General features: G+C 35.7%; 2 protein-coding genes and 2 pseudogenes across 2 annotated transcripts; 1 reads left to right on the forward strand and 3 right to left on the reverse strand.

The window, feature by feature from the left end:
- Nucleotides 1-1759: 1759 nt before the first annotated feature.
- Nucleotides 1760-2551, forward strand: LOC119642439 (annotated as a pseudogene).
- Nucleotides 2552-2651: 100 nt separating this feature from the next.
- LOC119642440 (tyrosine-protein kinase Shark-like) lies at nucleotides 2652-3832 on the reverse strand. Its single transcript, XM_038041596.1, has 2 exons — nucleotides 3801-3832; nucleotides 2652-3716 (listed from the first exon to the last, which is right to left on the reverse strand). The coding sequence occupies exons 1-2, from the start codon at nucleotides 3830-3832 to the stop codon at nucleotides 3167-3169; spliced, it is 582 nt and encodes a 193-aa protein (XP_037897524.1). The 3' UTR covers nucleotides 2652-3166.
- A 238-nt stretch (nucleotides 3833-4070) lies between these two features.
- On the reverse strand, nucleotides 4071-5234 carry LOC119642441 (annotated as a pseudogene).
- A 2624-nt stretch (nucleotides 5235-7858) lies between these two features.
- Nucleotides 7859-9662, reverse strand: LOC119642359 (COP9 signalosome complex subunit 2). Its single transcript, XM_038041493.1, has 6 exons — nucleotides 9459-9662; nucleotides 9190-9384; nucleotides 9010-9135; nucleotides 8473-8954; nucleotides 8083-8415; nucleotides 7859-8018 (listed from the first exon to the last, which is right to left on the reverse strand). Exons 1-6 carry the CDS (start codon nucleotides 9510-9512, stop codon nucleotides 7874-7876), a joined length of 1335 nt encoding a protein of 444 aa, XP_037897421.1. The 5' UTR covers nucleotides 9513-9662; the 3' UTR covers nucleotides 7859-7873.
- Between the last annotated feature and the right edge of the window lie 6 nt (nucleotides 9663-9668).

Below are 9668 nucleotides of genomic sequence, written 5' to 3' on the forward strand. Positions count from 1 at the left end.
GATTTTTTTTTTGGACAGAAAAGCGGAGAGTCTTTGCAGAGCAGTGGAAGTGTAAAGTTAAAGTTGTTGAAAAGAAAATAAAAACCTTTTGTTATAAGAAATATTTAAGAAAAAAAAGGAAAAAGAAAAGAACTTTTTTAGAACAAATAGAATTTACACAAAAATTTATGCATAAAATCAAATTTAAAATAATTGAAATTACATTAAAGTTGAAGTAAAAAGGAACATCCTGGCAGCAGACACTCAACCTTCAGATCTTGGATAGAATACAAATTTCCTAATTAAGCAGAGAAGCCTGTTGATAAATTGTTCGTCCCAGAAAATAAAGAAATCAGTTATGGGGTATTTTGTAATAAAGCAAATGAAAATTAAGTGAAAAAAAGAAAACCAAAAGTTCCTCAAATGTTTGTAGCACAAAAGAATAATTGCGAAAAAAAAAAGAATTGATTAAAAAGAAAAAATGGAGACGAATGATTCGGTTCTGTCTGGAAGGTGTGTTTCTGATCGAGATAAAATACGGAGAACAAATTCGTTTAATGTTTTATTAAGTTAAGCGATTTTACCCAGCATATTAGTACTTTTACTTACCTTATAAAGGAAATTGTGAGTCGACTTTTTGCAACTTAATGATAACCTATTAAAAAAATTTGTTTAATGCATCTAAAATTTTATTGTTGCTTTTTTTGATGATTTGTTCTTAAATAGTCGCATGAAAATTTTATTTTGTCTAATTAAAAAGTTATGGATTATTGGCTATTATGTGCAATTTATAAAACCAATAACGACACAACACACACGCACACAGTGAAAAACAGCATAAAAGAATTGCAAGCGACAGATTTACGAGAAGAAAAATTTTTATTCAATGGAATTACAAGTTTAACTACTAATAAAAAATATAATTTACTGTAAGAAAATTTCTGATTTATATACGAATATATTCCGATACGATTCAAAGCATATGCCGATGTTGTTAAAAGTGCAAAATATATGTGCAGAAAAGCTTTGAAATAAAACAAAAAGGAAGGCTTTTTTTCCTTGGCAAAATATTGAAGTTGCGCTCTAATTATCGTAAAAAGGAAAACATTAAGATATCGTTATTAAAGCGGCGAACGCACAGGCACAAGGAGGTTTGCTATTAACATGTGGTGTTCATTGAGGCGGGTGAGCAAATTGGTTACTACTTAATAACTTTCCTGCTTGACCTGCCATCTGCATTGCTTAGAAAGGATGACGATATTGTGAATAGTCCGCCCACATCTGCTTTTGTAAAACCTCAGCAACTTGGACAACCTTCGGATGTCTTTCACGAAAATGTTACATCTTTAGCTGGCGCTTCATCTCTCAACAGTCAACTATTATTGAACGTTAATCAAAATGCCAGCAGTAATGAATAAATATTGAAATTAGAATTGCTTGGCTACAAGGAAAAAGAAAAATGTGAGGCTCCGCTGAGGCGGAGTATGAGTGAATGTACGCACGAGTGAAGGTAAGGGGACTGGGAACGGTTACTGACGGACTAAGAAGGGACCAACGAGCGGCGCAGAGGACGGACAACACATAAACGGATACAAAAAGTATTTGCTCATTGGAAGGTTTGATTGAACCTTTTCTTTTTTATTTGTTTTGCACTATTTCAAGTGCAAATCCTTTTTTTTGTTTTTGTTCTTTTTTAAAGTTAATATATTTCTTTTGTCATGTGGCACAGCAGACCATATAATTCGGAAACGCACTACCGAAACCTGAGCTATGCCCATGACACGGTTTATTGGAAAACGAGCACGTTGAGCGGCAAAGTAGGCTGCTTCTGCACCTCTATTCTGCACCACTTATGCATCCAAATGCTTATCATCACTGCACATTATTAGTGAATGCAAACAAAACCCATTTAGGAGATTCTCTTGTTAGAGAAGAGGTACACTCCATCTATTTCTTATGCAAAAAATCGTTATTTTCACTATTCTTTCGGCTAAGGCAACTTATATAGGCAAAGCCACGGCTTCCAAAAAATCTGCCATTAAAAATTTATGTGATGTTAATAGCGCCGTAAATATAGCGCAGCTACTGTCGGCAATTGGTTATGAATTTTTACGCACTCAGCCACAGAACTGGAAGATGGCGGCAATATTCAGACCATGAAACAGAGGGGATTTCAACACATAAATTCAACAGAAAAGTGGTTTCCAGGAATTGATGTTTTGCGTCATGAATTTAGTTCTTGAGAATGGATCGTTGGAAAAACGCCTACCTTTAGCGTTGAAAAAGAATTAGCTCTGGAGACGGACGGCGATAAACAGTTAATAATGAAATTGAGTGTCGGCGTCGAAAAAGTAATAAGTGCTCCTAGCTAGTAGATTTTGAAATCCTGTTAACATCCTCTGTTTCCTTCTTCAGGGTTTAATGGCCGATTGTGATGCCTAATGGGGATAGATTGCCGGTTATAACCCAATTCCAAAACAAAAGCTTTAATGAGAAAAATTTGAACAATATAGTTGGCGCTCTTAAGTTGGCTTCGACGGAAAATGTTAAACAAGCTATTAATGGCTTATAAGGGCTATGTCTAAATTGTACAGCTTTATGTTTGTTTATTTTTACGACAATTTGCGAAAAATAAAGATACAATGTCTTCATTTACTTTTTTTTTTAAACATTAATTATTCCCTTTATGTAAGTTATATAAATATGAATTGGACAAAGCGGTGGTTGTGGCAAGCGTTATCCACTCTCAATTAATTGGAATGGAGCTTTACCAAAAGAAATAATTTCCCAAAGTGTAATTCCGAAAGACCAGACGTCACTGGCTTGCGAAAAAAGCCCATTGTTATAACTTTCCGGAGCGTACCTGTTGATATGTAAGTCGGAATGATAAGAGCTCTATTTTTTCAAAAATTGAAATTTCACTAACCACTTAATGAGCCACTTGCCGCCTTGGCTAGCTTGGTAACACCCGCCGTCGCTTCCAAGCGCGCGGGACAATCCGAAATCACTAATTTTTGCTTGATTTCGAGAAGCGAGTAATATGTTGCGAGCTGCCAAATCTCGATGCACGAAATGGTTAGATGCCAGATACTCCATTCCTATAAGAATTACCTTGAAGCAAAAGAGTTGTAATTCAATATTATGAAAGCATACCACATGCTATTTGCGAAGCCCACAATTTTAACTCCTAGTGAACTCTTATAGTGTCTTTTTGTTCTAAGATAAAATGCAGCATCGAACCTAAAGGCACCAACTCCTGCACCATCATAAGGGTTTCCTCCTTTGAAATACCAATCAATTGGACAATGCAGTGGTGTTTTAAGTGTATCATAACGGACGCTTCTCGTAAGAACTCCCGGCTATTCGAAGGGTAGTGATCGTCACGTAATGTTTTAATTGCGATTTCTCGACGTTTTTGAGATAATCCACTATTAGCTTCTGGTTGAATAAGAAGTCCCTTGTAGACTGAACCAAACTCACCTTCACCTACTATCATCTCAAGCACCAAATGGTCTCTTGGTATAAAGTAATTGCATGCGGTTTTACAATTTGTGACCTCATTCCGGTTTGATGTGTTTGATACAAGGTAACCCAAGTTCTTGACATCTTTAGCAGTCCCTGAATCAATATCAGGCATTACAGCCTTATTCTCTAAGGTATTACCTTCTTGGGAAGTATTCATGGAACCTTCTTCAGTGACAGCTACATATTCCTCGGTGCAAGATTGATGATAAGTGCTGAAAAAAAATTGATTTTGCTTTTATATAATAAAATTTGAAAGCCTGCGTAACTTACGTTTGCTTTCTTTCATGCTCAATAACCACGTCGCTTTTTGTGAAGTAGTCAACTTCATCTTCAGTCTTCTCTTCAAGACATATTTTGATAACCTCATCATTCGGAGATAAGTCTTCTTTAAAGTTCGATGCCTTTTAAACCACGTCAACAACTGAATTATTCTTAGGGACATTATAAAATTCATTCATTAATAGAGTGGATATATTCGATTCATTAAAATCTGTTGGGAAATGTAAGATTTTTAATAAAATCCTCCGCCTTTTGTATTCCTTCTTCACTAGATATTTTTAACTTGCCGTTGGTCGGATTTATATTTGACGTTGTTTTATTTTATTTTCGTAAAGTGCCTTTGTTTTCCACATTTTTCCTGGGACTGCGTAACCTAAGTGTACTAAAAACAGATGATATTTCTTTTGACCTTTTTTTATTGTTTTGTGCATTTTGCAATAACTGATGGGACTGCTCTGTACAGTACGAAGTATTTTTATTTACATTCAACTGATCCGATCCTTTTTCTAAACCAATAATAATATCCAAAGATTTTTTATGACTTGTTCTTGGCATAGTAGAAAATAAGATAGCGGTGGTTTTGGCTTTGGTGTAATAGGATAGCGGAGATTCACGGGCAAACCGTCAGCAAAATGCATAAAATGTTCAACTAAGTGTGCTAATTATGATAGATAAGGGCCGTCGTCAATAAGCAAAAATTTGGACTGAAGATAAGTCTGTTATTATTGCACAGCAACTTTTTAAATTTATTATTGCGTTAATGTTCACTTACTGATTGGGAAATAATGAAATTTTTAACGGTATTGTCGGAGAACATCGTCAAAACATACCCAGAACCAACACTTTTTCTATCTGAGAAGCGGATTAAAAAACAACCAGCCGTATCGGTTTCGGCAGGGGATGAATTCGTATTAGTGTTAACATCTTCTGAATTTGTATTTCGCAAAATTTTTGAAAATTCCGTTAGAGTTTCTATTGCTTCGGCACGTGTTAATGTCCCATGATACCATTGCGATTTCGAAGTTCTTGCTGGAGGCAATATATAACTTTCCAAAAACGCAACCACTTCTCGATGTCCAGCACGCTTCGCCAGGTCAAGCGGAAATTCGCCTAGTGATGTCCGAGGTAAAAGCGGCGCATAAAAGCCCAGCAATTCTTTCACTGCTTCTAGATTACCGGGAGATGGCTCAATGATCGTATCGTAGAGGTCTCCGTCCAGTGGCTCCTAAAAGAGCGGATAGCAGTCAGAATCAGGAATCAGGTACACCGTTTCTCCCCCTTCCACTACGGGAAGATTGCGCAAACGACCGCCAGGCGCGGCACAGCAAGGTACTGGAGAAGAAGCGTTACAGACGTGTAAGGCCTACGATTGGATAGCCCAATTTCCTAGTCCTTTTGATAAACATACAACGAAAATGATGCAAAGGCATACTTTTCACGAAGTCGAGCATATTGGACAATGCCCAAAACATCGCATGTCCTTATTTAAAGAATTTGGCAACATAATACTAGAACTTGTACGTTTCATGGTAATTTCATTAGTTCAGCCAGGATGGAACTTTTTGTTGGATACAAACTCTTTAAGTAACTTTTTGAATAAAACAAGTGATCAACAGATAAATGCTATCAAAACTATACAAAATATAAAACAAAACAAATAATTAAAATAAAACGAGAGCAAAGCAAGTGAAGTATACTGCTTACATACATTCGCTTCATAAGTGTGCATAGGGGGACAACAAGTAGCTATAATAGCCTTTGATAATCAAGCTTACAATCGGACCAGTTCAAAGACAAATATAGACAAATGATAGAATTAAAACTACGAGTAAATGCATGCATTTAATATAAAAAAAATTAGCTACGTAAGTCTGATGCACTGCAACCAGCTGGAAATATACCAGCCTACGTTGCGTACTACAATTATTCCATGGAAATCAACCCGTTGGAGTTCATTTTTGTCATGAATCAATATAATTGGTAAGCTAAATTTAAGAACCTAGTTTTGGACTTCCAGCGAAACTTTTATAAAAAAAAACAAAATCGAAAAAAAAAAAAAAATCAATACAATTAAAACTGCTAGGCTGAATATCTAATGTATCTTTATAAATTAAAGCCGATAGCCTGTGTTGCTAGTGCTCAATGTCTTAGTTGTTTAGTCTAAGAATTTATTTCATTAGTCTAAAATTGTAATAACATTAATAATACTTTTCTTACAATTTCTGTGTGAGTTTAATATTCATATTTTGTTCAATTATTTTTATACTTAACGTTTTTGAACATCTTCTGTAAGTTTTCGTTCGCTAAGCGACCTGGATGTAAAAATCTTAGAAAAATACTACGGACCAGTGCCTGCAGCATGCGCGATGTGCCATCCGTGGAGGCTACGTACTAAATCTAACCCCCACATACACATTACTTAAACCACTTCCCTCCGCGAAAGCACCATAGGCATTACTTCGCGAAGGATGGTTGCATTTACTGCACCTTATACGGTGGGACCTCAGTGGAATACAGTATTGGCTTCCACTCTCGCTCCTCGCTGTCTTTCTAAGCGCTGTAGCTCTTCGAACACTCTCCTAACGAACTCGTCAATGGCGGTGAAAAATTCGTTACTGCCAGTTATCACCTGCAATATCTCACTAAATTCTACTCGAACTCTACCGTGCTCAAAACTTTTGCAGTGACAAATACCACGCTCTGCATCATCCTCTGTTTCTGCTCATTCCGGGCAGTTGCGCAACCAGTCATGACCAGGAACTGATAATTTATAACAACGAACGTCCATCTTTCTTTTGTTGTTCTTTCCCATCGCGATTGCCATAGCCGGATTGACGGTAGCCGCTCGTCGTTTCTATGGTTTTTACAAGTGGTAGGATGCACCTCAACCAGCGAATAATTGTACTAAGCGTATTGGTCTAGATTCTTTAATGGTTGGCCCTCGTTGCTTATAATGTTTTTACTTCTTTTTAATTTATCTAAGTAAACTAAAGCAAGGAAGTACACTTGAAAGTTTAACGTAAATATGCAGCAAATAGAAATAAATAACTGATGTAGTGAAAAACGATGGACTCTGCCATTTTCTTTAACTTTCTGCAATTGTTCTTATTAGATATTAATCACTAATAATATAATACAATATATAATATAATATAATAAAATAATCATGCAAATGGTTCAGGTTATTTGCCATATACTTCGTGAAGTACCCTCTAAGGTTACCTCAGTAATAGAACGAAGAATAAACGAAGATGGAAAGTCTTACGCAATAAAAACGCCCTTTTAAAACAATAACAAATCGTTTGTGCTACTTTACACCTTTGCGTGAAATCGATAGCTGCTCATAGCCAAAGAAAACGTACACGGTGGCTTCCTTAATTGGCTTCGATATCCTATCTAGATCAAAGTCTTCTACACCACATAATTTTCATCGTCTCCAGCAACGATTTCAATGTACATAACAAATCGTGTCTTCGACATTCAATCCACACAACTCCACACGAACGCCACACTGAAATTAAGGCATTAGCGAACTGTTTAGCACAGATCTTAAACGAAACACAACACATTTTCAGCGTTGATGGGTAGTACTGAAATACACAGGACCTTTTTTTTGCTTCGAATCCATAAAAATACGGAGTCTTGCATATCTCGGTAATTTGGGCTGCTATACCATTACTGCGTCCTTTTCGTGCACTAACTTTCACCACGTTTCTTCCTCGCCCCTGAAAGGTGAAATTTTAAATACGAAAAGCAAATGGAGCAAACGTCAAAACCAATCCCAGGATATTTATTAACATTTCTCAAATTCTCCAAATGAAGATTTGTTTAAAGCAAACGGAACAATTTTATATTTTTAAAAATATGGCAGAGTGAGAGAGCTAATAAAAAATTAGTTGATAAGATTTTTAAAAAATCAAACTACATCGCGATGGTAATTACGGTTGTAAATTTTTGCGATAGTTACACTTTGTTGGTACCTGCGCTTCCTCTATTTACGCTAACAATAACATAAAGTAAAAGGTAACTATAATCAATAACAATAACAAACGAAGTTTGGTTTAGATTCACAAGAAATTATTTTATGTATTTAAGCCATCTTGTTAATTATAGCCATTTGCAAGGATTGTATTTGATTTGACCACTTGTCGATGGCGTTGTAGCGAGAACCACAGCTACTCTCCTTATCCAGCTGAAGGACTTGATTAACTTGATCAATACGGCCTTGAATAGTGCTGGTAAAACATTAGAAATTTAAATCGATCAAAATTGTAATTCTATTAGAGAAAATATTCATACTTATCCAAAATGCAAGAAACTAAAAGACTCTCCACCTCGCTCGGTTCTATATTTAGGGCATTTGCTATGAAGGGTATAGCTATGTTTTTATAGGGACGTATAAGCTTGATTAAAACCTGAGTACGTATATTACGCAGCAAATCCTCTATATGTTCTCTTATAAAAGGATCCGCCATAATATTACTACGATTGTGTCTTAATATAGATTCAAATTCGTTAATATCATTATTTTGATATGACACCACCAGATTAGTCATGGCCAAAATTTCCGGATCATTTTTGTACGGCTTAGCCTCCTGGGAATCAAAAGGGTTTATGCCTGATTTCATTAGCCTAAAATGCATAATCAATTACAAAGAAAAGCAATCCTATAATCCTTTTCATACTCACATATTGGCCAGCACCAAATATTTCAAACAAGTCGTACGTCTTGGTGATCCTGACTCGTCGTAATTCTTAAAGGCTTCGAAAAAATCGGTATGTGCATTTTCGAACTCTCCTTCGCGCAAGTGCATTTTACCACCGCATTCGCGAATCACACCCATTATCAAGGGATGAGGTATTGCTGACTTAATGTGTAGTGATTGTTCATACAAAGCCTTTAGTTTCTTATTATTTTTTTGGACTGTGTACATTTGGATTTCTAAAGCATAAATCTCCAACAATTGAGTTCCTTTCTTTAAATCTTCCTCACCGTCGTCGGTTTGACATGACTGATGCAGCTGCTTCAAAATTTTTTGAAGTTTACAAAATTCATTGCGGTCGAAGTAAAGCTTACCAAGTTTGGTATTTGTTTTGAACCACAGACGATCATTTTTGGCATCTTTTAAGGCTTCCAAAGTGGTTTCGTAAAAATTTTGTAACAATTCCATCTGAAAGATTTAAAATTTAAATTTAAATTCCTAGCACATATCTTACAATTCTTACATTTTTCGAAGTGGAAATGTAATCTAATATAGAGTTAATAGATTTCTCAGAATGGTTTCGAGTTACAGCACTTTTGATATAAGTTAGCAATTGTTTGTAGCGTATCATCATTTCCTCGTAATTATTCTACCAAGCAATTATAATTAAGATATTTTCTGTATTTCATTTTAAGTTACCTACCAATTTAAAGTTTATCTTAATCATTTGTTTTAACGCTTTAAAACCCCATTCGCCTTTTTCGCCGTTCTCTAAATCCAATACTTTCTGGAACGATACCAACGCCGTTTGGGGATCCTCTTCCTTCAAAGCTTTACTATTATAGTACTGATTTTCCAGGTCGACGTCTGGTTCCGAGTTGCTATCCTCAGAGTATTCCTTAACAAGTAATTCGTCATTAGAGAATTTTTGAAGTAACGAGTATTCCGCGTATTCAACGCAGAATTACTCACCAATCCATAATCTTCATCATCAACACACATGAAATCATCATCATTGTCAGACATCTTTTCTTAACAGTTTAATTTCTTGTAAAATTTAGTTTCGCTTTCCGGTAATCGCCGTTTTTTCCTAACTTTGTAAAGCAGGCCGCTGACATTAGTTCATCAACATGTGTAAAATATAAATACTTTGTTTAGAAAGCGAAGCCAAGGTATTACCAG

Source organism: Glossina fuscipes, unplaced genomic scaffold (assembly GCF_014805625.2).
Source record: "Glossina fuscipes isolate IAEA_lab_2018 unplaced genomic scaffold, Yale_Gfus_2 222, whole genome shotgun sequence".
NCBI classification, from domain to species: Eukaryota; Metazoa; Arthropoda; class Insecta; order Diptera; family Glossinidae; genus Glossina; species Glossina fuscipes.

What these genes read in the sequence shown, in the direction of transcription:
- LOC119642359 (XM_038041493.1), bottom strand. Translation starts at nt 9,512, where the DNA reads ATGTCTGACAATGATGATGATTTCATGTGTGTTGATGATGAAGATTAT. An exon ending in TTAAGATAAACTTTAAATTG is followed by an intron (nt 9,136 to 9,189) that starts GTAGGTAACTTA and finishes ATTGCTTGGTAG; the next exon opens with AATAATTACGAGGAAATGAT. An exon ending in TATTTGGTGCTGGCCAATAT is followed by an intron (nt 8,416 to 8,472) that starts GTGAGTATGAAA and finishes TATGCATTTTAG; the next exon opens with GCTAATGAAATCAGGCATAA.
- LOC119642440 (XM_038041596.1), bottom strand. Translation starts at nt 3,832, where the DNA reads ATGAAGTTGACTACTTCACAAAAAGCGACGTG. An exon ending in ACTTCACAAAAAGCGACGTG is followed by an intron (nt 3,717 to 3,800) that starts GTTATTGAGCAT and finishes ATTTTTTTTCAG; the next exon opens with CACTTATCATCAATCTTGCA.